This window comes from Oryctolagus cuniculus, chromosome 17 (assembly GCF_964237555.1).
Source record: "Oryctolagus cuniculus chromosome 17, mOryCun1.1, whole genome shotgun sequence".
Lineage (NCBI taxonomy): Eukaryota > Metazoa > Chordata > Mammalia > Lagomorpha > Leporidae > Oryctolagus > Oryctolagus cuniculus.
The window spans coordinates 11830204-11856991 of record NC_091448.1 but is presented as its reverse complement, the minus strand read 5'-3'; the positions used below and the strand labels follow the sequence as shown (position 1 = coordinate 11856991).

The window sequence follows — 26788 nt, the reverse complement described above, 5'->3', positions numbered from 1 at the left end:
TTTCAAGTTAGGCAGTGCGGATGGATGGACGGATGGACGGATGTGTTGCTGGGGTTCGCAGAGGTCTGTTAAGAGCCAGCACCGCTGCCCATGGACGCTTTGATCTTGCTTTTTGTTGTCTGAGGGGGGTGGAGGAGGGTGATGCAGTCTTCCAGGGCTAACTTCAAACAGTGACAAGCAGTGTTCATTAATGTGGGTTACTTATTATCCCGGGCTAGCGTCTTAGAAGGGGAGGGGGGATTGAGAAAGAGAGAGAGGGGACAGCAGCTTTTGATGCGTCCGAGTCACCAGATCCAGTGAGCACCGGTTCGGGCAGGGGTCATCTCACCACGAGTCAGTAGCCAGTGGGACAGACAGGGGCCAGGGAGGCGGCTGGGCTGCGGAGGAGGCACAGCACCAGACACGGTGGGCGAGCCCACTGCAGGGTCAGGGGGGATCCTTGGAACCTGGGCGTCCAGATAAGAGGCTTCACAGCCGAGCTGGTGGTTTGTCTGTGTGTGGACTCAGATCTTGAAGCGGCAGGAAGCGCTGTCGGCTGGAACGGGACTCCAGCTTTTAGACACGTGCAAGTGCAGGGCCGTGACCTCCGTTGCCTGGCCGGGGAGCGCTAGGGCCCTGGAGCACTTTGTCTTTCTGTGGCACAGTCCTTTACAGAGTGGCCAAGCTTCAGAGCCTGGACCAGGAAGCAGCTTCAGACCTCCTGTTAGAGTGAGTTTTTCTGTGTCTCTCCTTCTCCCCACTGCCAAGTATTGGAAGAGTGAATGAGCCTCTTAATTGTAGGTTGCTGCTGGTGACAGGCAGGGCAGGGGGCGGGGCGGCATTGCTATCTCCTGGCTAACCTGGAGAACTCTGTGGATTTCCCTGTGTTAGTGACTTGGGACCTGCCAGCCACCCTTGGAGGTGTACTTCCCTGTGTCTTGTAGGGTGTGGCCTGCGGTGTGCAGCCTCGGGAGGAGGGGGCGCACCCTGGGCTTGTTGATCCTGAGCGGATTAGGGTGGCCAGGTCTGAGCCCACCTGGCGTGGTTTGGGGTGAGGGAGAGTTGATGCCCTGGAGGAGAGACGGACTCGCTCTCCAGCCACCAGGGGGCGCTCAAACAACCTTGGGAGCCCGTTTTCCCCACACTCAGACGTGGGGTCTACACCTAAATGGATGCAAGCTGGCTTCAGCAAAGCAGAGGATCGCATAAGGGATTGGTGTCGGCGCCTCTCAGCTTATGAATTCGTGTCGTTGGGGAGGCAGATTCTGAGCTGGCCTCTGCAGCAGGGCAGTCCCTGGCTGGGCACCTGCCCCTGCCTACCGGCCCCATTGTGGGAGCACTTGGGTAAACCTCTGGCGCTGGCCTCCTTGCCTCAGCTTGGCAGCCGGAGCGGAGACTACTTAAGGCCTGTGGTGAGGCCACTTCTCCAGGGGCCTCCTGACAGTGGGGCCTGTGTGTCTGCCAGGGCCTGGCCCTGGAGTGTCACCTTTGGAAATAGCACAGTGTGTGGTTTTGCAGAAAGCTACTCTGCTTGTGGGTGGGAGTTGGAGACCTGGCCCTGGCTTTGCCGCCTGTCCCTGCCAGAGGCTTCCTCTGGGATGCTCCCTGTTGCGAAGCTTCTGGGATCCTTGGTTGTGAACTGTGGGCATCGATATACGCATGACAGCTTTCCCCTGGGTCTGGAGGGTTGCTGAAGTGGATTCCAGTGCGCTGTCTCTGTTGGGTTGAAATGAAGCATTTCACCTGGACTGCCTGTCTTGACGTAGACAAAGCCAAGCGGTCTGATTTCATTTTACCACGCAGGATCCTCAGGTGTATCGGGAGGTGTCATGCGTCATGGGAAGGGCCTGGGCTTCAGCCCTGTGCACCGCTTACTACCCTGGATGGAAGCCTTTGTGAGCCCCATGGGCCCATCTGTGAAATGGGCGGGCACCTTTCCATCCGTCTGTGTCACAGAGCTGCTCTTAGGATTACAACAGTAATCAGGCACGCCTGTGTGAAAGGGCCATGTTTTGGACACGTGTAGAGTGTTATAATCAGTATAATTAATTAATAACGATGATAATTTCCGATGGGAAAAGGGCAACCGGGGTAGGATGTGTCGCTTTCAAAGAGTGAGTCCTGGGCGCTAGCCCGTGTCTCATGGGACTTGCAGCTAGTTCTTGCAAGTTGGGGCTCCAGTGGGCTCTTCCTGGGGTTGAAGTCCCTCCCCTTCCGTCCCCCATACACTCGCCCACGCGCCGAGTACCTGGACTCTCTGAATGAGTGAAAATGAATGAAATAAAACCCAAGGCACGCTGCCTGCCCCTCCCTCGGTCAGCGGCTAAGGAGTCCCCGGCAGCCAGTGCTGGCTTTTTTGCGACTTGTTTGTGTCCTTACTGAGTCGGTGTCAGGTGTGGTATAAATAGTTGGGATGGAAGAGCAGGACTTATCCTCGTGGGGAAGGGCCCTGGTTTGTGAGCGGTTGCGTGGGAGGGCCTGGGCTTTTGATGGTCTCTATAAATAAGTGTGCCAAAGGTTGCTGCTGGTGGGCGCACGTGTGACACACACACAGAGGGCGAGGTGTGTGCCCCAAGGAGGGGGTGTGTGTGGGCGGAGGCACTCCCTCCGCCCCGGGCAGAGAACTGCAGCCCAGTTCACAAAGCAGTTCTCGCCTGCCTCCCACTGGGGCCCCTTCAAATAAGACGGGCGCAGCAGATGGCCCGAGCTGGCTCCCCGGACTCCAGTTGCCTGAAAGAACTCGCTGATGACGCCCATTTTTGTGCGAAGCCATTGGAATCACGCTTGGCTTCAGTTATCAAAGAAAATGATGCCATAGGAAAGATATGCCGGGAGCAAGAGGCCACAGTTAGAGGGTGAGCGCCCCGTGGAGGGGGCGCTGTGCTGGCAGGCACTGGGGGGAGTCGCCCAGCGCCACAGCGGTCCTGGGCCCCTCGCTGAGCCCCCTTGATCTTGCCTTGCAAAATGCTTGTGGCCGAGGGCGTGGCCTCCGGGGAGTGACCCCTGGCGTGAACTGTCCAAAAACCACACAGTGCACAGCCCCCAGCAGTACTTTTTAAGTTGCATCGATGGTGAGGGGGAGGCTCCTCCGGCCCCCCAAGGCTGCCTCTGTCGCTCCCTATAGGAGGCCTTTGCCATGGGCTGCCACTGCAGCCCCTCAGGGAGCTAGGAGATGGAAACGGACAGCAGCAGACTTCCCTCGGGGTCCCAGGAGCCCCTGGCACCTGACCGCTGAAAGCCCTTCGCGGGCTGCTGTTGCATCGTGGGCCCGTGGGTGCCCGCCCAGTGCATGGTCTGCACCGCTGGCTTGCGCTCCCTGGAGGAGCTGGGGCTGCAAGTCCTCGTAGCAGTGGAGCTGCACAGCCCTGAGGAAACCAAGCATCTGGGTGTAATTACCGCGGCATAGTTGAGCTGCGTCTCCCCCCACCCCCGTTTTTTTTTTTTTTTTTTTTAAAGTAATCACAAGAAAACAGCCCTAATCCGTTTTCTTAAAATTATGTGGTGCCTCTGACAAAGTTCTGGGTTCTTCAAAAATTGACTTTCTGTCCCTTGCCACGGGAGCCTGCCTCCTCCTCCTGCCCGTTTTGTTAATGATGGCAGGAAAATCCAAGGGTCTCCTTGCAGTCCCCTGAGTCGGCCATTCTGTGTTTTAAGTGGCTGGCCGCACCGAAGTCCTCTGTTTTGGAAGGAAGGGAGTGAGTGTGTGTTGGGAGCCGGGCGCGCAGCAGTGAGCGCGGAGCCGTGTGGGGCCCACGTGGTCTGAGTCAGGTGGCGCTCCCGTTGGAGGGGAAGGAATCGCCGTTGGGTCATTTTCTCGCCGCCGAGGCCACAGCCTCTCTTACCCCCTGAGACAAGGCTGCTGTGGCAAGGCCACCAAGACAGCAAGACAGGGGGCAGACAGGGTTCAGGTCGTTTGATCGCGTCCTACGCCTCTTTTAAGACTTGTCAGCAAACCCATCTGGTGGACCCGGAACCTTTACAGAGGTTCCCCAGGTTCCGAGCCCTTGGCAGGTGCCACCGGCTGCTTTCGGTGGGAGGGGGACAGGGCTTACGGTGTGGTGGAGCAGGACAGGTGCTCAGCCAGTGGACACAGCAGCTCCCTAGGGCAGTGCTGGTGAGTGCTATGGAAGGAACAGGAGGGCGGAGGAGCGGTTTTGGAGTATGGCCGTGATCTCCCCTGAGCACAGGTGCCCATCTCCCAGGCGAGCCCCCACATTCAGGGAGGCTGGCCGGCCCCTGAGGCTGGGGACTTTGGGCCAGGGTGTGAGCAGCCACCGCCCACTCCCTGGACGGGCTGTGACCATTTAGACATCCTTTCTTCTTCTGCCTGACTTTGGAAGCCCATGGCCTCTGGCTCCACCTGTACTAGGGATGGTGGGCAGCTGTCTCTACTGAGTCACCACCACCACCCCACAACCCTCTCTGCTCCAGGACGGGCAGGGCTGTGCTTGGCTCTCCTCCTCCGCAGCTTTGGTGTTTGGGAATTCCAGATTGGGGGGTGACAGGGACGAGAAGCAGGCATGGAAGTTCTTACTGTTCTCATTTAATCGTCACCAAACAGTCCTGGGGGGCAGTGACACTTCCTGTCCTGTGCAGGTAGAAGAGGGCCAGGGTGTCCAAGGGCGGACACGCTTGGTGGAAAGGGTTGACTGGGCCGCGTGCCGGGCTCCTGGTTTGCACCTTCTGGTCCCAGTCACCACACTACGTTTCTCATGCATGGACTTTTGCTGTGGCCTGGCGCAGCGGGGCAGAAGCCAGGTCCTAGGTGCTGTGCCCACCTCTGGCCTGGTGGCCTCTGACCAGCACCAGGCCTGCTTGGGGGGGCTCGGTTGCCTGCTTAGGTGCATGTGAGGATTATGGGTAGCAGGGACTCATGGAACATCTTCTGTGTGCCAGTGCTGTTGGTATGGGGGGGTAGGGTCCACAGTCACAATAACACAGACCCTGTCCCTGTGGAGTGGGGGGCTCAGCATGCAGCCAGTGGCAGCCCCAGGCTTCCTGGAGCCTGTGTAAGCTGGGTTGGGGGGGTGGGGGTGGGGTGACAGCATTTCTAAGGTTCATTCTGGCTCAGAAACCTTATGGCTCTGATTAGAACCTTGCGTGTTTTGTGACTCCGGCCAGATTGTCCACTCCCTAAACATGGAGACGCTTCTCATTTTCTTCCCCACTGTCCCCTGGGAGACCCTCAGACTGTGACAGCGGCTTCCCCTTGGGCCTCCTGCCCACGCTGTCCCCTCTTTCTGCCACCTAGTGGCATCCCTGGGCCTCCATATGCTGCTGGGAACGCCTCCTCCCAGCCCCTGCTGCGGTCCGTTCAGACACTCTGGCCACGGGCGGAGGACCTACCTTCTCTTCGCTGGGCCTTGGCCCGACTGCCTCCCTAAGCTGACTCTCCACGGTCCTGGGGGCCAGCTCCTCCATCAGGCTCCACCTTGTCCCGGGGCGCTGTCCCCTCCCTCCTCGGGGTCACCCATCCTGGGTCACTCCTGCCTGCCTGCCTGCCTCTCTGGAGGATCTCTTTAGTGTGGTGCCTGGTCTGTGTCAGGAGGCAGAAAGAGAGGCTGAGTGAGAGGCAGGTGATGTGGGTGCAAGCCCTCCGGTTCCAGCTGTCGTGATCCTGGGCTGGCTGCTGGACGTGGGACCACCAAGGACCTCCATCTGTAAAATGGGCACAGCGCAGCGCTCCGCCCCCTCCCCCAAGTGGCTGTGGGGATTGAATGAGATGACACTGTGTGTCCCTCCCTCACACCACTCATTGTGGTGACGAGCTCCTCCCCGTGGGGCCTGGGGGCCAGAAGGCCAGAGGGCCAGAGTCTGGGGCCGCAGACACCCGGAGTTCGGCACAGTGCGGGCTGGCCACATGGCGAGTGAGTGGGTGCTCCGTGCGCACACGCAGATGGCTGCCCACTGCTCCTGGGTCCCTTTCATCTTAACCCCAAAGCTATCTGTGTAGGCCAGCTGCTGTGGCCCGGAAGAATTTGTCCTCTTGTCTGAGCCTTCCCCGCTCCTCTGATTGATTCTTCGTTGCTGACTTAGAGGCGGCGGCCCCGCGGAGGGTGCCAGGGTCTTTGTAACCAAGCCTCCTGCGACTTCAGGTCCCAGCAGCCCACTGGCCTGGCTCCTCCTCCCCCCTACTTAAGTCCCTGGCTGGTGACACAAGAGGAATGTGGCCCAGCAGGACACAGGCGCAGGGGTTGTTCAGGGAGGAGATCAAGAGAGGGAAATGGGGACCCAGAGGCCGCCGAGACAAAAGGGCTGGAGACCCCAGGAGGAGGGGCCTGGGCCTGCCTTTGAAACAGCTGTGCTGCTCATTTCAGTCCTGCCGGCCTTAGCCATGCCCACGGGAAGGAAGCCCTGGCGGGGGGGGGGGGGGGGCACAGCAGAGGGAAGTCCAGCTCGCAGGTGGGACGTGAGTGCCGAACAGGAATTTTCTGTCCCATCTCGCCATGGGCCCAGGGTCACAGAGAGAAGGCCACAGCAGGCCTCGAGTCGTTTGCATCTCTGCTGAGGCTGACGGACCCCTCAGGCAGGAAGTGTGGGTGCTTAAGATGCATTGGGGTCCTGAAAGTGTGTTCGTCAAGGACAGACCTAGACATGAGGGTGGGGAGGAGGGCCCGGGCTGCCCTCCGAGGGCTCAGGCCTGCCTCTGGGGGCACAGAGGGCCGAGCCTGCCTTGGCCCTGGCGGGGAGCCACTCTCTCCCAGCCCTCGCTTCTTGCGGCCCCTGTTTTGTCACCCAGGTGAGCAGCCGGCCCTGCCTAGGCAGCGGGTTGGCGCTGGCTGGCAGCAGAATGGCGGGATTGCGCCTCGGTCGTCCTGGGGTCGCCTGGTCTCCTGGACGGTGATCGGATGTGACTGTTCTTCTCCCAAGGTCTTTCAAGGGGAACGATCCTGTGAATCCCTACCACGTGGGTTCCGGCTACGTCTTCGCGCCAGCCACCAGCGCCAATGACAGCGAGATATCCAGCGACGCCCTGACTGATGACTCCATGTCCATGACAGACAGCAGCGTGTAAGTGCCCAGTAGCCACTTCCCGGACGTGGCTGGCAGCGTGCACCGGGCTGGGCAGTGCCGTTGGGTGCCCTCGCCTGGCCCTGCAAATCCCGCGTGTGCATGCGTGTCTCCTTGGTGGGACAGGGGTATGGCGGAGGGCCACCTGCTTGGTCTCCTGCTCTAGACCCCCTGCGAGGACCCCAAGTTGGGCTGATGCTTCAACAGAAGGAAACCAAAGTATGGTGGAAAGTCAAGATGAGTATCTAGTGATTGCTTGAGTTGAGGGCAGACATCTTGGCTGGGCTTGAACCAGGTCCCCCCTCTGTAGAACGAGAGGTGGGAGAGAGCATGGCACCAGATGGGTTGTGTTCAGACAGCCATTTTGGTGGGGGGAAGAGTTGAAAGTAGGGCAGAAGGTTGGAAATCTCTGAAGGGCTCCCTGTGTGTGTGTTTCAGTAGGCGTGGTGGATGGGTTTAAGCGGACAGGGTTCAACTCAGCAAGTGTGGGTGGAGTGCCTGCCCTGGGTCAGATGCTGGGGCTCCTGGGTGGGGGCTCTCTGCAAAGCCGAGTCTCATCCTGGCTCTTTTGCACACAGGATGGCTTTGAGTTCAGCAGACCTTGGGGGCGAGGTCATGCTTTGAGTTTTAGGTGACTTGAGGTCAAGCTGGGGTGACCCCTGCGATCCTCCCAGAGTCTCCTGTCTCATAAGTGTGTGTGTAGTGGTCGTGGACCGGGATCTCCATCCCCTGCCAACCTCAGGTTTTGATTCGGGAAGCCCAGGTGGAGCCCGCACATGGGTGCAGCCCCCCACCCAAGGCTTCTCGCCCAGCACCCAGTTGAGAATCGTTATTCCAGAAATGGACTTCCGGGGCTTTTCAGCAAATGTTTTGGAGTCAGAATTTTGCCTACTAAAGGAATCATTTGAAAGGCAGGCCCATTGAGCTGTGTAAGCTCTGGCATACTTATTTAGAGTTGGTCCCTTTTAGCTTCCTAAAACTAGACCATCTATTCTTCCAGTTCGTTTGAAGCTATCTGGCTTCTGTTGGCCAGTGTCCTGTTGGTTGGCCTGTGGCATGGGACCAACTGGAGGGAAAGTTGATGAGGTTACTGCGAGACTCTTTAATATTGATTTTCCTGGTGGCTTTTATTGTATTACTGCGAATTCCCTTGTCACTAAAGGCAGAGAGATTCTTAAGGTGGGAAGGTTCCATTTTAATAAAAGAATGGCATTTTGCCATTTGTGAAAACTGAGTAAGGTACGCCATCTTTTAATGCCATGTGCAGAAGTGAAATGGGTTTTCCACGTTGACCGAATTGTCGTTTGACGAACATAATTCTTCAAATAGGGTTTTCTCCAAATTAACGTCAAGAGCTGATCTCACGCCATGACATAGCACTGCAACGTAGGCTCTGAGGCCGTAGAGGGCTGGCTCTGCTTATACACATCACGCCCCCCTCTTAAAATAATTTTCGCCTTTGTTGTTCTGCCTGCTGGCATTTGTTAGCCTCTGTGTGCTTGCAAGCAAGTTAACGCTCCTTCAGCCTTTATTAATTGGGGGATTATATGGGAATCTTGGTGTTGTGAAAAATCATAGTAAGTTGGAGTTGAATGAAGGCTTGAGTGAATCTCCTAAGTCAAATATAGTTTACTTAAGACTGTAGGGCTTCTGTTTAGATTTCTTCGAGACTATTTTTGGCTGGCGTCCTGGCCCTTGGCTGCATTTCAGTCCCCATCATGGAGGTGTTATTCTGGGTACATGATGAGATAACTTGGGTGTAGTCCCTGGGCTTGTTTGTTTGAGCCTCGCAAGACCCAGTCCAGAGAGGTAGGCCGTTCCCGGTGACTTGCAGCTCAGGAAGTGAGGCCCAGTGCCCCTGTCGCTGGCCGTTCCGGTGGAGCAGCTCCCAGACGGGGGCCCCTGCCCTTTGTCCACTGTGCCTTCCCCGAATGCACAGAGAAAGGTTAACAGCACCCATTGGCCATGAGACCTCCGAGCTACCTGGGGCTCCTTTCACTCTTTATTAGTGATCAGGCCCCTTTAAAACAAACAAACAAACAAACCTGGTTGGAGGAGGGGTTCTCCTCCAAGTTCTCCCCCCAAGCCTCCCCATCTATGCTCCTCTTCGTCCCTTCCCAGAGGGAAAAACCATCTCAGCTTTACTGTGAGGTGGCTTCAAAACTTTCCTACCTTCCCCCTTTGGCTCAAGCGCTCTGTGGACCTGCCAGGGAAGGAAGCCACTAAGGGCCCCTGGGGAGGCCACCCTGGCTGGTCACCTATTCTGGATGGCAAGGTGGGGGGGCTCACCACCAGTGGGGAGCCCACTTTGATAGGGAGACAGCAGAGGGCAAATCCTCAGCTGGGGACGCAGGAGAGCCCTTTGGGCCCCTGGTGACAGAACCTCCAGCTGTTGTAAGTCCCTCCTGCAGTGTGGCCTTGATCGTCTCAGGTGTGCCCACCTGGGCACGTTTAGGCCTGGGGGCGGGGCGCTGCACCAGCTCACCCTCTTGGGGGCTGTTCGGGTCTCCAGAGCCCATCAGACAGGGGCATGTCCGCACCCAGAGGTTCCTGGGCGTCACAGGTGCCAGGCATGGGGATCCCCAGGTGTGTGCGTGTGACCCGCCCGCTGTGGGGTGGTCACCCAGGATTCCCAGGGCTGGGACCAGAGTCCCTCTTCAGAGCTCTGCCACTTGTGGGCCTCGTGCAGATGAGAGCGCCAAGGGAGGAATAAAGTGTGTGGGGGATGGAGGGCTGAGCTGAGCTGATTCAGCCCATTGTTCTTCTGGGGAAGCTTAGCGGGGATGAGAGGGGAGCAGGCCCCTTTGAAATCTCCCTGAAAAAGTGCACAGGAGCGCCCTGTGGGGCATGAGAAGGGCCCTGGCTGCTTCTCCGTGGCACAGTGGCCAGTGTGGGCTGCGAGGGGCCGGGCAGCGGGGCTGGCTGCCCTACTGGGAGTCGGGGAGAGGACGGGGCAGGGGGTCACAGGCAGCCGTCAGTAGGCTCCAGAGGGTTGGAGTTCATTAGACACATGCCCAATCATCTCATTTGTGACCGAACCAATTAAGTCCTGGGGAGCTTTGCAAGGGGTCTGGGTGGAAGCTGGGCCAGGGGCTGGCCCGCGCTTGGTTCTTCCAGGGAGCTGCACGCCAGGCCTGGATGCCTGGAGCAGGCAGGGGCTTTACGAAATCATTGCCCTCTCCCAAAGCCCACGGCTGACTTCTGTTTTCCCTGCTAAGTAAAAAGCCCGGTTAGTGGTGGCTGGGGATTCGGGTCTCCATCCTGGGCCTCTGAGAAGGCGGCTTTATGAGCTCGTTACTCTCAAACCCGCCTTCTCGGAAGAAACGGCTTTTAATTTTTTTTCCCCTCCCTCTTTTGAAAGTTAACTGCCAGCCTCCCAGCAAAATCCTAAACCCCGATCCTTCCGAGGGGTGGGGGCAGAAGGGCTGTGGGGCTGGCCCAGGAGGGCAGAGGCCCAGGGGGCTGCGACGCCCAGGTGTAGACGGGTGGCCAGGGGCGGCCAGGGGGCGGCGAAAGCGAAGTCGATGGCGCACAGCTGCCCCCCCCCGGCAGCCGCCGCCCCATTTTTAGGTTGCTTCTGCTCCAAGTGTCCCCAGAACAGCACGAGCTGGTCTCTTCCTGCTCCGTGCAGGAGGAGGGGGGTGACACCAGTTCCTTTATTTATTTATTTTTGTTTCCTTCGCTCTTGTTTGTGGGGATTTACTTTGGACACCAGGGACTGCATCCAAGTGAACTTCAAATGTTCCCTCCGCTTACAAACCGGGCTTTTGATGTCGGCGGTGATCAGAAGCTACCACGGAGTGGCTGCTAGATGAAGGTGCGAGTGGACGCGCCCACGCGTGAGGCTGCTCTTTCAAAGCCGCTGCAAGACGACATTTGGGTTAGGTCGGGCCCGGCGCAGTCAAAAGGCTAAGCTAATTGGCTCGGCTTAAATGGCAGCTAAGTGAAGTCCATACTTCAAACCCCTGCTCCCCAGAAACAGCTGGGCCCGGCAGTGGGCTCGTTAGCTAAAAATGTTTATAATTAAAGGCGACTGCAGAGAGACCAAAACTCGGGCGCTCTGCAGCCCCCAGTGCTGAGCAGCCAGGAAACTGGACACAGACTTTGAGAGTGTGAATGAGAGAGAGCAGAGAGGCCTCCTTTTGGAACGAGGGGCTGTTCTCCAAGAGGAGTCTCAGCTGGGGCCGGGGTGGGGGGACTCAAGCCGCATTTCCTTGAAGGCCCCCTTTGTAAGCCTCCTTGTGCTTCTGTGGCCACAGGTGGCCTTGCCGGAAGTGGGGTCCTCCACCTGCCCTGGTGGCTGTAGTGGGGGGGGGCTGCCGCGGGGAGGGCATGCTTATGAAATCATTTGTTCCCCTTGCTTCCAGCCGGCAGGGACTTTCTGCCCCCACCCATCCCCCCAACTACCCCCATTCGGTTGTCCGTTTTCCACCTTACATGGAGAAGGCAGGGGCAGATGGACAGGGACCCTGGAGGCTTTCTGTCTTGTGTATCACAGTGGGGTCCACAGGGTGGTACGGGGACCCCCCGCCTTCCGAGACTCTCAGGAGACTGGAGCAGCCAAGGGGTGGTCAGGAGGGAGGGTGCTGGGCAGCAGAGACCCGCCCGTGGGGGCCCCTGCACCACCGCCCTCCCTCTGCAAGGGGTTTCCAGTGAAAGATGGGACCCCCAGGGCCAGCCCCTTAGGAAGGCTGGTTTCTGACCCGGGCTGAGGGGCGTCCTGGAGAGAGGACTTGAGCGTGAGTGATGGCGATAGGGACACCTGCTCTGGCGTCCAGCAGTAGCGTGGGTCTGGACCCTAGATCTCGCCACTGGCTGGCCTGCAGGTGGGTCACTGGACTTTCCTGATCATCTGTAACAAGTCATCCGTGGGGGTTCGCGGGAGAACCAAGTGCGACCACTTGTTCGCCGTGCTGAGCCAGGGTCTGACCCCCATGGGAACGCGGACATGGGAGCTGGCAGCCTGTGGCTGGCATCAGTCCCCTTGGGTGGGAGATGGTTGCTGGTCACGCCAGCCACGCTCCTGAGAGTCCAGTTTTCTTGTCTGCCGCCGCGTGTGAGGGCGAGGATGCTGAGCACTGATAACGAAGCTTCCGCTGGCTCAGTGAGTTGCCAGGAACTCCACTTCCCACCTCGTCCTCAGGGGCCCATCCGCTGTCAGGCCCAGGGAGGAGGACGATGACTGGGAAGCTACTGGTGGTTTCTCAGGGGCACTGGTCAGACAGCTAACGTCGGGGCCCTGTGTCTGCTCCCTTCTCAACTCTCTTTGGGCCAAGACTTCCATTTGCAAGTTCTTGGTCCTCACCCCTCCTGCACACTCCTCACGGCAGTTAGCTACCGCCTTTGCGTTCCTTAGGCAGAGTTTGTGCTAATATGGATTGATTGGTTCATTGACCTGGGCCCGGTCTTCTGGCTTCGGTCAGCAAATGTCACTTAGAATTAATTCATTCTTTCTTTCTTTCTTTCTTTCTTTCTTTCTTTCTTTCTTTCTTTCTTTCTTTCTTTCTTTCTTTCTTTCTTTTTTTTTTTTAATGCTTATTTATTTGAGAGACAGAGACAGAGGTTTTCCATCTGCTGGTTCACTCCCCTGATGGTTGCAATGGCCAGAGATGCGCCAATCTGAAGCCAGGAGCCAGGGGCTTCCTCCAGGTCTCCCACGTGGGTGCCTAAGGACTTGGGCCATCTCCTACTGCTTTTCCAGGCCATAGCAGAGAGCTGAATTGGAAGTGGAGCAGCAGGGACTTGCACTGTTGCCCATATGGGATGCTGGCACTGAAGGTGGCGGCTTTGCCCGCTGTGCCACAGCACCTGCCCCGTCACTTAGAATTCTAGGCCATCACACGTAAGGAGCAATGGGTCTACCAGCTGTAAGATTTTATTTATTATTTATTTGAGAGGTAGAGTTATAGACTGAGAGAGAGAGAGAGAGAAAGTCTTCCATCTGCTGGTTCACTCCCCAGATGGCCACAATGGCTGGAGCTGGGCTGATCCAAAGCCAGGAGCCAGAAGCTTCTTCCGGGTCTCCCACGTGGGTGCAGGGGCCTGAGGACTTTGGCCATCTTCCGCTGCTTTCCCAGGCCATAGCAGGGAGCTGGACTGGAACAGGAGCAGTTGGGAATTGAATCAGCGCCCATATGGGGTGCTTGTGCCACAGGCAGAGGATTAAGCTGCTGCGTCACAGTGCCAGTCCCTGCCCTGGCCATTTTTAGGCATTTTTAATTTTAACCCACCACCAAAGGTGTTTTTCTTCCTTCTACCCCACGAGGAAGAAAACACCAAGGAAAAGCAAATAGCCAAGTGCCTGCTTTTGGTATTCACAGCTAGTATGATTCACTGTGGAAATGTTTGAACGGGCAGGCTTCTGTAAATAAGTCCATCAGTGCGAACTTGCACCTCGACCATCTGACTGGGTTTCCTTTCTTAATCATAGCAGTTCCAGGTCATATTTTTTAGTGAACCCGAGCTGGCGTGGCAGCTTTGTTCTTTTACTGCTGGACATTTGATTTTTTAACTATAATGAAGCACATAGGGGCTCCTATTTCCTTCGGTCACCTCAGTAAGTCCTGGTTGGCCCTGCTCCCCCTCCCCATTTTAAGATTGCAACTTCCCATTCCCCAGCAAGTCCCTCCTTTCCTGTTTGGTAGTACTTCCTACATTTCTGTAATTTTATTTATCTGAAAGGCAGAGAGAGAGAGAGAGACAGAGATCTTCCATCTGCTGGTTCACTCCTCAAATGGCCACAGCTGGCTGATCCGAAGCCAGGAGCTTCTTCCAGGTCTCCCACGTGGGTGCAGGGGTCCAAACACTTGGGTTTAACCCACGATGACACAGCACCAACCCCCGACCTGCCACCTACCAAAATGTTCTATGTTCTGCTTATTTTTTGCCCCACCCCATTTGAATAAACTTAAGGGAAGTTGTTTGACTTTTTTTTTTTTTTTTAATTATTTATTTGAAAGTCAGAGCTACACAGACAGAGAAGGAGAGGCAGAGAGAGAGAGGGGTCTTCCATATGCTGGTTCACTCCCCAGTTGGCTGCGCTGATCCAGAGCCAGGAGCCAGGAGCTTCCTCCGGGTCTCCCACACAGGTGCAGGGGCCCAAGCACTTGGGCCACCCTCCACTGCTTTCCCAGGCACATTAGCAGAGAGCTGGATCCGAAGTAGAGCAACCAGGACTCAAACTGACACCCATATGGGATGCCGGCACTGCAGGCGGTGGCTTTGCCTGCTATACCATAGTGCCAGCCCCAAGTTGTTTGACTTTTTAAATCATTTTATCTACTGCTGTCTCGCACAGGACCTAGAACAAGGTCAAACATAGATATCTTGCTGAATGCACAGAACACTACACAATGGGGGCTTTTCTCTTTATGCCGACATTGGTCATGTCTTTGAGAATTTTGGTTGGAGGTGGTGGGGTTTGGAGCCGAATGGAAGGAAGAAGCCAGACTGTTTGGAGATGACTCGGAGGTTGACAGTTGGGAAATTGTGCACACCGTCACTAATGCCTGGTTTACAGTTTGTGGGTTTGGGGTTGTGCTCCCGCAGCCTTCTGTCCAGTACTCTGTATAAGGCACTGGTGTCCTGATATGGGGCAGTATGCGGTAGTGTATGTAAGAGCTAGGAATCCTCTGTGTGCAGCACCTGTAGAATAGGGGCGCCCTCACTCTGGCTGGGCTGCCTGGGTGTAATGGGTTCTCAGACGGCAGCCGGAGAGGGGCGCTTATCAAGCTCTTTCCAAGCTCACACTCTTGTGTCTGAGAAGCAGCCAAGTTCCCAGAGATGACTGGCGGTCGGGAATTAGGTGGGTCTGGCAGTATGCACGGGGTGGCTCTTTCCCCATGGGAACGTGATGGTGTCTGCGGGCCCACCGCCCTGTCCATCGGCGGCGCTCAGGGTGGCCCGTGTGCTGAGCCCGTGTGCTGGACGCACCCTCACCGTCTTGTGGCTTCCTCCTTCCCTTCCCCTTAGAGATGGAATCCCTCCTTATCGCACGGGGAGCAAGAAACAGCTGCAGAGAGAGATGCATCGCAGCGTGAAGGCCAACGGCCAAGTGTCTCTACCTCATTTCCCGGTGAGTGCCCAGGGCGGCTGTCTGCTCTGTCCCAGCAGAGGGGTGGGAGATGGGCTGGGGAGCTACAGGGGAGGCAGCAGGAGCAGCAGCACCTGCAGACCCCCTCGGGCAGGAGACAGAGAGCTGGACGGCAGTAATACGTGGTTGTCTAGGGTGTGCTGTGGACTAGAGTGAGGTGGTTAGCAGAGTCAAGACCTGTTTCTGAACTTCTACATCTTCTTGAATTTAAGAAAATCAAGTTCCCATGAGAAGGAGACCAAAGCATTTCTCTCTCTGAAGCCAAGAATGATCCACGCACGAGTCACTGCATTCCCACCAGAGTCGGGGAGGGAGGGTCTTGTCTACTGTTACCTTCCCTATCCAGAGAGACTGGGTCAGCTCCTGACACATAAGTACTTGAATGAATGAGGGTAGGGGAAATCTGTCTCCTTTGGGAGGAAAAAGACACCCCCGGGACCCCCTGCTTCTCGTCTTGATGGCGCTTCCGCCTCAGCGTGTCGGTTTACCTGGCCTTGTCTGCTACAGCTCTCTGCAGCCCTGGAGGGCGGCTGCCCATCTTTTCTGTTTCCAGCCCCAGAACTTGGCTTGGCACTTGCTCTTGAGTCTGTGCCTGAAGCGAGGACCCCACCCCACAGGCGGCTTCTTCCTGTGACTGAGTTGGTAGACGAAGGGCTTCTGTGGGCCCTCCCCTTGTTTCCGTATTTCTGAAAGCAGCCAGCATGTGACACCCGGTACTCTAGGCACCTGGCAACCTCCTCTGCGGTTCCATGTCAGGGCTGTGCGGACTGTGCCTTTTTTTCTTTCTTTTTTTTTTTTTTAAGATTGATTGATTGATTTGCGAGGCAGAGTTAAAGAGGGAGAGACAGAGAGGTCTTCCATCTGCTGGTTCACTCCCCAGATGGCCAAGGCAGCCAGGAGCCAGGAGCTTCTTCCAGGTCTCCCTTTTGGTGCAGGGGCCCAAACCCCTGGACCATCTTCCACTGCTTTCCCAGGCCCTCAGCAGGGAGCTGGATAGGAAGTGGAGCAGCCCAGACTTGAACCGGTGTCCATATGGGATGCCGGTGCCCCAGGCGGAGGCTTAACCTACTCAGCCACAGCACCGGCCCCAAGGACTGTGCTTCTGACAGTAGCCGGGGGTCCGGGGTGCCAGGATGTTCTTCCCAGTTAGGGAGGGGTAGAGGGCCCCTGGCTGGCAGCAGGGCTCTGTTGAATGACCCCCCCCCCCCCCCCCGCCAGCTTCAGAGGAGCCCAGGGGTCTGCAGTGATGTTGGTTAGAAAGCCAGCATGCTGCACAGTGCAGGCCAGGTGTGGCTCTGTCGCTCTCACACCTGGGCAGCCTCTCCTTACCTTCTCACCAGCACGTTAAGATCGCTGGGGGGTGGGGGAGGGATTTCAGCCTCCTGCTCCCAAACACATTGGTGTTGGTGGTGTACGTGTTGGGGTTGCTGTATTTTTGGGGGGGGGGGTGGAAATGGTGTGTGTGTGTGTGTGTGTGTTATACCAAGAAACGCTATTATTTTCCAAGCTTGTAAATTCGAGGATTTTGTCCTGGGGTGTGCAAATTGACTTTCTCCCCATCAGCGCGCAAAGCCAGCCTGTGTGAGAACCGGCCACCTCCTGCTGGGGGTGGGGAGGGGGCTCTCTCTGCCCCCTCGGGCTGGTTCTGCAGCTAAGCGGTTGCCCGGGCGAGGCCCCTCTTCTGCTGGGGCTGGCGTTCTCTCCACCCCCCGGCCCCCAGAAAAGGGCGAAGCGGGCGGGAGATGAGGAGGAAGGAGGCGAGCCGCCGGGAGGGGGGCGGGGCGGGAGATGACAGAGAGGCGGCGGCGGGGGTCCGCCCCGCGTGCTGCAGTTGGCAGGCGATGCGATCGCGGGGCCTCTTTATATTCCGCACTTGATTTGGAGATGTTCCCTGTTCCCTTGATGGCTCAACTTCAGGCGGCCGAGCGCAGCAGTGGTCTGCTACTAGCCTGCAGCAGCTCTCTTCATTTTCCGTACAAAGAGATGGGGAGGAGGGGAGGAGGGGAGGAGGAAGGCGAGGGAGGCCGAGGCCAGTGTGGAGACAACAGCACCTCAGAGGTGCGCAGTGTGCGGCCAGGAACGAATTACCGCTGCTTCTCTGATCCGGGCCTGCCGACACTCTCTCTTTTTTTTTTTTTTTTCCTATTCCCCCCGCCCCCACCTCCTTTGCAATCTTACTTTCTTTAATTTCCAACTCCCCTTCTGTTTAGACGCTACTTTCTATTCCTTGAGTTGCTCTCGCTCCCCTCCCCATCTCAGAGGGCTGCTTTTTTTTTTTTTTTTTTTTTTTTTTTTTGATGTCTGACAACAGTCTTTGAAGATTGTCTACTTCAGAGTAGCTACTGATGGGCTGGTTGTACTACAGAGGGAACAAGCAGGGCCTCTCGGAGTGCGACCAACTGCTCCTGCCCAAGGCAAACGCTGGTGGGGACCATGGCTCTCCATGAGGCCGCGGCGCCGCCGCATAAAAACCCCGACAGCCCCGGCCGCCGCGCCAGCCGCTCTCCGCCCCGGCACGGGCGCGCGGGTTCCGGCAGCTCCGGCCTGCTAAGCGCGCCCCGTCCCTGTGCCTCCCCGCGCCCCGCAGAGAACCCACCGCCTGCCCAAGGAGATGACGCCCGTGGAACCCGCCGCCTTCGCGGCCGAGCTCATCGCCAGGCTGGAGAAGCTGAAGCTGGAGCTGGAGAGCCGCCACAGCCTGGAGGAGCGGCTGCAGCAGATGCGCGAGGTAGGCCCGCGCGGTGGCCCTCCAGCGCTGTGCGTGCGTGCGTGCGTCCATCCCGTGCGTGCGTGCGTCCATCCCGTGCGTGCCTGCCCACACGGCCCCTCTGCGCCATCCCGTTCCAGGACGAGGAGAAGGAAGGCTCCGAGCCGCCGCTGAGCGCGCGGGAAGGCGCGCCCGCCCAGCACCCCTTGTCCCTGCTGCCCTCCGGCGGCTACGAGGAGGACCCGCAGACGATCCTGGACGACCACCTGTCCAGGGTCCTCAAGACCCCCGGCTGCCAGTCGCCCGGCGTGGGCCGCGCCAGCCCCCGCTCCCGCTCGCCTGACCACCACCATCACCACCACCAGCCCTACCACCCCCTCCTCCCGCCGGGGGGCAAGCTGCCCCCCGCGGCCGCCGCCCCGGCCTGCCCACTGCTCGGGGGCAAGGGCTTTGTGAGCAAGCAGACCACGAAGCACGTCCACCACCACTACATCCACCACCACGCCGGCCCCAAGACCAAGGAGGAGCTCGAGGCCGAGGCCACGCAGAGGGTGCGCTGTTTGTGCTCCGAGTATTACTGCTACTGCAAGTGCAAGAGCCACCCCAAGGCTCCGGAGCCCGTGCCAGGAGAGCAGTTTGGGTAAGTGCCAGGCGGTCTGCGGCAGCCCGCGTGGAGCTGTTCTCCCGGCCAGAGGCCTGGGCAGGGGTGAGGCGGGGTCCGCGGCCACAGGCGTTTAGCGCCGGGGGAGGGGGTGCAGGTGCATGGGTCTGTCGCGTTCCCGGCCCCTGCTCGTGCGGTTGTCCCATTGGAGGAATCAGGGGAAGTAATGAGGGTCTCTGGGTTGGGTGTGGGTCTTGGTTTCCTGCAGTGGAAGCAGAGGCAGTACCTTGCCCAAACGAAGTGGGAAAGGCACGGAGCCTGGCCTGGCCCTGCCCGCTAGGGAAGGAGGGGCCCCCGGCGGCGCTGGGGCCCTGCAGCTGCCTGGAGAAGAAGGAGACAGGTCGCAGGATGTGTGGCAGTGGATGCTGGAGAGTGAGCGACAGAGCAAGCCCAAGCCCCACAGGTAGACGCTGCCGCCCCCGGTCACGGACACGCACGCGCGGGGGTCTCGGGGATGGCTGTTTTCACAGTTGGCTGAAAACAAGTGCGACTGTTTGCTCCTGCCATCTTAATATTAAACGTTGGACTTGGGCAGACCGCAAAAATGTCATGTTTTGGCAGCCACTCCCGTTCGTGTTATGGTAGAGTTATTTTTTTCTTCTGCCTCTCTCTCTCTCTCTGAGCAGAATAGACAAGTTTCTATTGAAGTCACATTTTCCAGTTTTTCTAACCCAATTTCTTCCCTTCTACTTTCTCTCTCTGCATCGTTTGTTCAGTGCCCAGAGCACAAAAAAGGCCTCGCCCATGGAGTCTGCTCGCGGGTCCCCGGGCGAACGGGTCAGCCGGCACCATCTGTGGGGGAGCAGCGGGCACCCCCGCACCGCCCCCCGTGCCCACCCCTTTACCCAAGACCCTGCAGTGCCCCCCCTGACCCCACCCAACACGCTGGCACAGCTGGAGGAGGCCTGCCGCAGGCTGGCTGAGGTGTCGAAGCCCCCCAAGCAGCGGTGAGTGGGAGAGAGGGGGTCCGCGCGGGATTGGAGGGGAAGGGGGCACCCTTCTTTCCTGCCTGGGTCTCAGGCCCTCCTGGAAGCAGGCGTTGCTTCTGGCCGACTAAGATTCGCCCTGCAGCCTCTGGGCGTGGGTCCCACTGCTGTGCCTGACTTGAACCCGGATTCAGGAGCATACACTTGAATAATTCCTTACACACCCCATTCCTTATAAAACCTCTCGGTCCCTGGGGGCTGCTTAGCTGAGCGTGTGGGAAACTGGCTGGGGAGATGCAGGAGTCTTTAGCCCTTGGCGTGGGCTGAGGATGTCCTGTGCAGGGTGCCCAGGGGGCTTGCAGCAGCTGTCCCCAAGTGTCATCCAGGCCTCCTGTAGCCCCAACGAACACAAGGCCTTACTGGGTCTTCACAGGGATGGAGGTTGGGTCCGTTTCTCTTCCTGAGGCCAAAGAGAGTGTGTGTGTGTGTGTGTGTGTGTGTGTGTGTCCGTGTCCCCTGTAACCCTGGGGGTGGCCACACCTCTAAAGCCCTCCCCCTGGCTGTGTCCTCAGGTGCTGTGTGGCCAATCAGCAGAGGGACAGGAACCACTTGGCCGCTGGTCAGGCAGGAGCCACGCCCTTCTCCAACCCCAGCCTGGCCCCCGAAGAGTGAGTGTCTCCACTGCCCGGTACTGCTGAGATCCGCTGAGTGGTTTGCGTTTCCGGGTGTGCCCTGTCTGGAGCTGCGTCTGCATGAAACGTTGTGGTGTCTAAAATCCCATCAGTTTGGCTGCCAGTGGTGAGGGCCAGTAAGTGCAGGTGTTGGTCCTCGGTGAGGAGCATGGAAACCCACGGGTACTGAGCACGGCCTCGCCGCACAGACTTCCCTGGGCGCGCGCACACACACAGCAAATCAAAAACCGGAACTCGAAGGCGCGTCCGCAGACGAGGAAGAGGGACCCCAGGTCCAGTGGCGGAGTTGCCCCCACTTAGCTTGGAAGTCGGCGGTACTCCAGGCCCCACCTTTGCAGAAGCTGAGAGCTTGGGAGAAAACAGAATCCTTTTTTTGCAAATTTACACTCTTGCCAAGTGCACTGAAGAGTCTGACCCAGCTTAATTAAGGCATGGTGCATTTACAAAGAGGTCTGTAGGGAGATCTAAAATGATCTCCCTGGAGTTTTCTCGGCCGCTGGCAGTGGGTGACATTTGAAGTCCAGAGAAGCCACCTTCCTCCTGAACCCTGTCATTGGTTTCATTGGCTGACCCTAAGTCTGCCAGCCGGCTGGGCCAGCAGCTTCTTAAGCCGTCCTGCGAAACTGCAGAAGGGAGCAGTTGAAAGGGCCGTGTGCCTTCCACGCCCCCCTCCCCCAAGCCGGGCTTGTCGTGTCACATTCTGAGTTCTTGGCACCCCCGGGGGAGGTTCCCTGTCTGGGTTTGCCTCTGCAGCACCCCCTGATGCAGGTGGGGCTCCAGCAGCTCTTTGGGGAACACCCGACTTGGGCTAACCTGAAAGAGGCCGCCATGCACCCCCATTTGGTTGCAGTGGAGGAAATGATAGCAGCTTGGACATCACGCGGGGGCCCTGCCTGCCCCAGGCTTCCCGATCCACGTGGCGGGGGCCCTGCCTGCCCCAGGCTTCCTGATCCATGTGGGGGGGCCCTGCCTGCCCCAGGCTTCCCGATCCACGTGGGGGGGGCCCTGCCTGCCCCAGGCTTCCCGATCCACGTGGGGGGGGCCCTGCCTGCCCCAGGCTTCCCGATCCACATGGGGGGGGCCCTGCCTGCCCCAGGCTTCCCGATCCACGTGGGGGGGGCCCTGCCTGCCCCAGGCTTCCCGATCCACGTCGGGGGGGCCCTGCCTGCCCCAGGCTTCCCGATCCACGTGGGGGGGGGCCTGCCTGCCCCAGGCTTCCCGATCCACATCGGGGGGGGGGGCCCTGCCTGCCCCAGGCTTCCCGATCTACGTGGGGGGGGCTTCCTGCCCCAGGCTTTCCCGTTGCTTTCTACTCAAGCCTCGTGTCTGGGGGTGTGCACGCACGTTTGCGTGGTGCGAGCGTCTGCTCCCAGCTGCTGAGCTTGTCGTGGTCCGTCTTATTTTCCAGTCACAAAGAGTCCAAGAAGCTGGCAGGTGTCCACGCGCTCCAGGGCAGCGAGTTGGTCGTCACTTACTTTTTCTGCGGAGAAGAAATTCCGTACAGGAGGCTGCTGAAGGCGCAGAGCTTGACCTTGGGCCATTTTAAGGAGCAGCTCAGCAAAAAGGGGAATTATAGGTAAGAGTGCTGCAGCTTTCTTTGCTCTGGAGTTTGTTTGCCCAGAACCAAAGCCAGAGCCTGGAGCGGCTTCCTTGGCCTGAGCAGATCTGGGAGGGGCTGGGGGGCTGGGGGGCTTAGGAAGACCCGAGGGGTGGGGTGGGGGCTGGGCTGGGCTGGGCTGGGCTGGGCTGGGCTGGGCCGGGCTGGGCTGGGCCGGGCCGGCCTTCCGGTTCCTTCTCATTTACCCTCTGCCCTCACCACGAATAGCCGCAGTGCTGCAGCAGCCACAAGGAGGAGGCCGCCTCCAGGTTCTCCCAGGACCTGGCGGGGCCTTTTCTGCCAGGTGGACCAGACTGGCGAGGCAGAGGGCTGTGGACTGGGGCCGCCCTGCAGAAACTCTGCCTGAAATGAGGGACTCTGGGCAGCGGGCGGCAGGAGACTGACTGAGTAGCGGGGAGGACCCAAAAGTGCCCTGGATTGGGTCCTGGGAGGCCCCCACACCGAAGGCGCAGAGGACGGCCCAGAGCATGGCAGCGCCTTCCTGCCTCAGACTTGGCACCCATAGCACTACTGCCCTGGCTTTCCTGGGGTGCTGGGGGCGGGGTTGCTCTGCTGGTCGGAAGAAAGCAGGATCCGCCCCCGTGGGTGGGCATGGGGGAGTGGCCTCTCTTCCCACCTGCCTGGGCCTCACTCACTGCCTTCTCCTCCCTGCCGGGACCTTGGGAAGGGGCTTTCACCTCTGGGCCTCCAGCCCTCATCTATGGAGTGCAGGTGCACTGGCCATGGAGTGCCCTGGTGGGGACACAGGAGCCCAGGAGGACAAGGGCCAGGGCTGGGCCATTTCTTGGTCACGTTCCTAGTTGTGAGGGGCAGGTGACAGCCTTCTCTCAGATCCTCCAGAGTCCTGCCTGCCCCATCTCCAGACTTTATCCCAAGGGAACCCATGGGTTCTCCTCCAGGGCACCCACTCCTCCGGGGCTAGGGTCAGGCCAACAAGGCACCCAGTGTGGGGAGGCATCCCGCAGCGGTCTAGCCACTCCCATCTCTCTAGAACTCAGGAGTGCTTAGCAGCTGGCCGGGTGGGCCCAGTGAGTCCACCTGCGGACCCCCCCCCCCCCCCCAGAGTGGGCTGGCCTAGCTTTGCCCGCCCCTTCAGCAGGGCGGCAGCTTGGGCAGAGCCCAGAGTGCATTCCTTTTATGGGAGAGTGGGTGGAGATGGGGCGGGTGTCCTGCAGGTGATTGACGGGCGTGGGCAGAGGCACTTCTGAAAAGTTACCCAAAGAGTGGGGAGCGGAGCCGGCTGCGGCCGCTGCCTTTGGTTTTATTCCAGTCTTGACATAAGGCAAAACTAATGACACAGTGTGCGTGCTCCCCCCTCCCCCCGATTCATTTTGATCTCAGCTTTGACTGGAGTGGAACCGCAGGTGACTTCAGGGAGAAGCACTATGGCGTACGGAGCAGGGGTGCGGGAAGGTGCCCCGCCTGGCCTTGCCGGCCACATCTGGCTCTGATTTTTTTTTTCTTACACACATTTAATAAGCCTGGCTTTGAAGCCCTGGCCTCCCCTTTAATGCACAAAGACTTGCACAAATGGTCGGCTCTCGAATTCTTTCCTGATTGGATCAGGCTGTGGGAAAGGCCTTACTTAGCGGCCTTATCTGCAGGGCCTGAGCTGGACTCGATGCCCTCTTGGTGGGGGGTGGGGGGGTGGACAGGGTGCTCTGCTCGTCTTCCCAGCAGGGCTGGCATCTCAGTCCATACCCACCTCCACCCTCCTCCCCTCCCCCCTGCCCCAGAACAAAAAAGCCCAGTAAGGTTGGGGCGGTGGACCGGGGGGACCTGGCCTGCATTGAGCAATCTCAACATGGCAGGGGTTCAAAAAGCAAACAGTCCCTCCAGACGTGCCAGACAGTATTGGTGCCAGATGTCGGAAGAAAGCGCAGTTTGCCACATAAAGCATGTTGCAGTGGAGAAAATGAGGCGATGCGAGGCGTTTGAAGTCCGGGGGTGGGGCGGGGCACTGCCTGCTCTGGAAAGAGCTTGCCATTATGTCAGAAGGCATCGCGGGCTGGGCTCGGGGAACCCCATGGTGGTTGGACAGGGGGCCGAGGGTGTGATCCAGGGTGGTAGTGGGATTTGCGCTTCCTCTTTGGAAAAGTGATTCCTTGCTGATGGTGGGGGTGGGGGCTCTCCCGGCTGTGGGCCCCCCCCCCGCAGCTTCTCCCCAGCCCCTTTCGGGCTCCCCCAGGAATGCTGACCCCCTTGACACGAGCTGTTTTCGCCGCTGGCCCAGCAGAGGCAGGCTGTTGTCCGCCCGTGGGTCAGCCCGGGAATGCGTGCAGCCCAGCAGCTGCTGCGCCTCACCAGCCTTATCTGCTGTGAAAGTATGCGCGGCCGGCCTCAAGGAGGAAAGAGACTTCGCTCTTAACCAAGGGAAGTCACTTTTTTTAGAAAAGACAAAAAACAAAAGCCACCCACAACCCTGAGACACAATTAAGTGTCTTAGAAGCTGTCCCCCTCCCCCAGGGACCATGACCTGCCCCCATAAAGGCGAGTGGCCGTTATGGGCTGGAGGACAGCTGAATCCATCTAAGGGGTCTTCCTCCGCTGGGGATGGGGAAGGAAGAGGCCCCTCCCCGAACTTCCTTGAGGGGCCTGGGGTGGGCCCAGCCCCAGGGACTGGCCTCTGGAGAGAACAGTCATTTGCATCAGTGGTACAATTAAACAGCCTTGGAGGAGAGAATGCTGGGGCCGGCAGGATAAAAGGAACCTTTAATCAACAGGCATAATAGAAGAGCCCTTAGTGTTTGACCCTGGAGGGCTCCGCGGAGGAGGGGCAGCTGTCAGTCACAGCGCCTGGAAGTGGCATGGGCTGGCCTGCCTTCCACCTGACAGTGCCAGGGACCATCACTTGGGTGAGGAGGGGGGGAGGACCTGAGGCCTGGGGGATGCCTTCTAGAGACTTCCATAGGTTCAGGTTCTATGGGTTATGGGTTCAGCTGAGTGAGGATCTCTTGGAGGGACGTCCCCGCCCCCAGCCTTGGCTGCCGCTGCAGATGAATTGCAGGCTTTTTGACTTTGCCTCTCCCTCCCCCACCCCCTGAAAACAGCCGAGAAAGAAGCAGCCCTGCTTCCTGCAGTGCGTCTGCTGGCGGGGGGGGGGGGGGGGGGGGCAGCAACAGCAGACGCTCTGGGCTGGGCCCTTGGTGGGAGGCCTGGCGCCGGCTGCTTCCCTGAGGGTTCCTTCCGGGCAGCCGCGGTCACCATCAAACATCACAAGCTGACCATGCACCTGCGGCTGCAGAGCCTCAAGCAGGCAGGCCCGGTCCTCCACACTGCTGCACTCGTTCGTTAGGACAACGTAGAAGACGCACACTTACCGAGGTTTTCTGCTTTCCCCTTCAAGGTATTACTTCAAAAAGGCGAGCGACGAGTTTGCCTGCGGAGCGGTGTTTGAGGAGGTCTGGGATGATGAGACCGTGCTCCCGATGTACGAAGGCAGGATTCTGGGCAAAGTGGAGAGGATAGAGTGAGCCCTCGGGTCGGGCCCCGGCGACCCGCGGGGCCGAAGCCGCGGCCGCGGGACACCTTGAGGGGAGAAGGAAACCAACGAAGACTGACCAAGTCTTGGGCAGGCGGGCGCTGGCCACCGGGCCCTCGGGCGGGGGCGGGGAGGCTGGCGTGCGTTCCTCAGGCGCTGGGGACTGAGACAGGAGAAGCCTGAACTATTTATTAAAACCGTGACCACTCGTGGCTGTTGAAGACATGACCGTTAGAGAGACTGCCGTAGGTAATATAGGACTCGGTAGGGATCTGAAATCCGTAAACTAAGCTCACCTGGACAGGACTCCTTCCTGCTATTTATTGTCCAGGGGCGTCCCCACCCCCAGTTTACGGATACGCTGCTTCACACGGGGAAGGGGAGGGGCGTGCTCCTTGCTCTGTCTACACGTAGGAGTTGAGCTCGGAGCGCATTAGGGATTTCTTCAGTGCAGGGGCGTTGCGCGGCGCCCCGCGTGTTCCTCCGGGTGAAGACAGACTGGCGGGAAGAGCGCCCTGCCGTGGACACGCGGAACGGGGTGCACCTGTTTCTTAACGCTGCTGTCTGTTATCGCGGTCTCGAGGGCCGACTGCGCAGTGCCATTGCCATTGTGGCGGGGGGAGGGGGGTTGCCATGCTGGGTGGGGTGGTCCATCTGGGGAGGTGTTGGGGCCCCGGTTTCATCCGGGGACCGGGGCGCCACGTCTCGGAGCCTCCATGCTGGTCCAGGGCCCGGTGGCTGGGACCTCTTGGGATCGCGTCCTTGGGGTTCAAGCTAGTGCTGTCACTGAAGTGGCCATTTCAGGGGGTTTCTCCCCCGCCCCCTCCCCCGTGGGCTTTCTTTTACATCAGTCCTTGGACCACAGCCATTCAGGAGAGCACCCCCTGCCCCACAGAGAAGTGAGCGGCGGTGGGAGACCCAGCCGCACCTTCCTGCAGGCCCCTTCGTGTTGACGTTCGGGTTTTTGTGTTTGCCATTGTTCCTTGTGCTATACGTGTGTAGATAGTGCACGGCAAAAGATACCAATCCACTATCTAGTGCTTGACTGATCAGTACAGTACCTGTACCTGCACGGGGGCCGCTCCGTGTGTCGCCCTGTGTTGAGGGCTCCAGCTTCCCTTGGTTTTTGAAAGGGGTTTATGTATAAATATATTTTATGCCTTTTTATTACAAGTCTTGTACTCAATGACTTTTGTCATGGCATTTTTGTTCTACTTATACTGTAAATTATGCATTATAAAGAGTTCATTTAAGAAAGATTACTTGGTACAATAATTATTGTAATTAAGAGATGTAGCCTTTATTAAAATTTTATATTTTTCAAAATGTTGGCCTCATCTGTGAACCTCCGGGGCAGGGGCGGGGGCGGGGGCGGAAGGGTGGGAGCGGAGCCCAGGGACCTTGCTCTCTGTGGTCACCGTGGTGATGGAGCCCCTCTCTGCGTGACCTTGAGCCCTTGGCTGCCCTGGGCCACCGCGAAGTTCACGGTAGAACATTCCCACAATCCCCCAGTGCTGGCTGGTGCCATCTTCCTCCAGTCTCACTGCGATGGTGCAGGTGACAAGGAGCTGAGCTGGGGTCTTCCCAGGAGTGGCATTTCACTCTGTCGGGGGGAAATGAG

The 26788-nt window shown here is 58.7% G+C and overlaps 1 protein-coding gene across 2 annotated transcripts in view; it reads left to right on the top strand.

The window, feature by feature from the left end:
• Positions 1–26493, top strand: part of AXIN2 (axin 2) — a 30426-nt gene extending 3933 nt beyond the window's left edge. For both annotated transcript variants that reach the window (XM_051825874.2, XM_051825873.2), the window contains exons 3-11: positions 6850–6990; positions 14962–15064; positions 17670–17810; positions 17930–18429; positions 18659–18853; positions 19167–19397; positions 19949–20044; positions 21477–21644; positions 25033–26493. In XM_051825874.2, the coding sequence (XP_051681834.1) occupies positions 6850–6990; positions 14962–15064; positions 17670–17810; positions 17930–18429; positions 18659–18853; positions 19167–19397; positions 19949–20044; positions 21477–21644; positions 25033–25159 (1702 nt within the window). In that variant the 3' untranslated portion in view covers positions 25160–26493. The remainder of the gene's footprint in view (positions 1–6849; positions 6991–14961; positions 15065–17669; positions 17811–17929; positions 18430–18658; positions 18854–19166; positions 19398–19948; positions 20045–21476; positions 21645–25032) is intronic.
• The last annotated feature ends 295 nt before the right edge of the window (positions 26494–26788 follow it).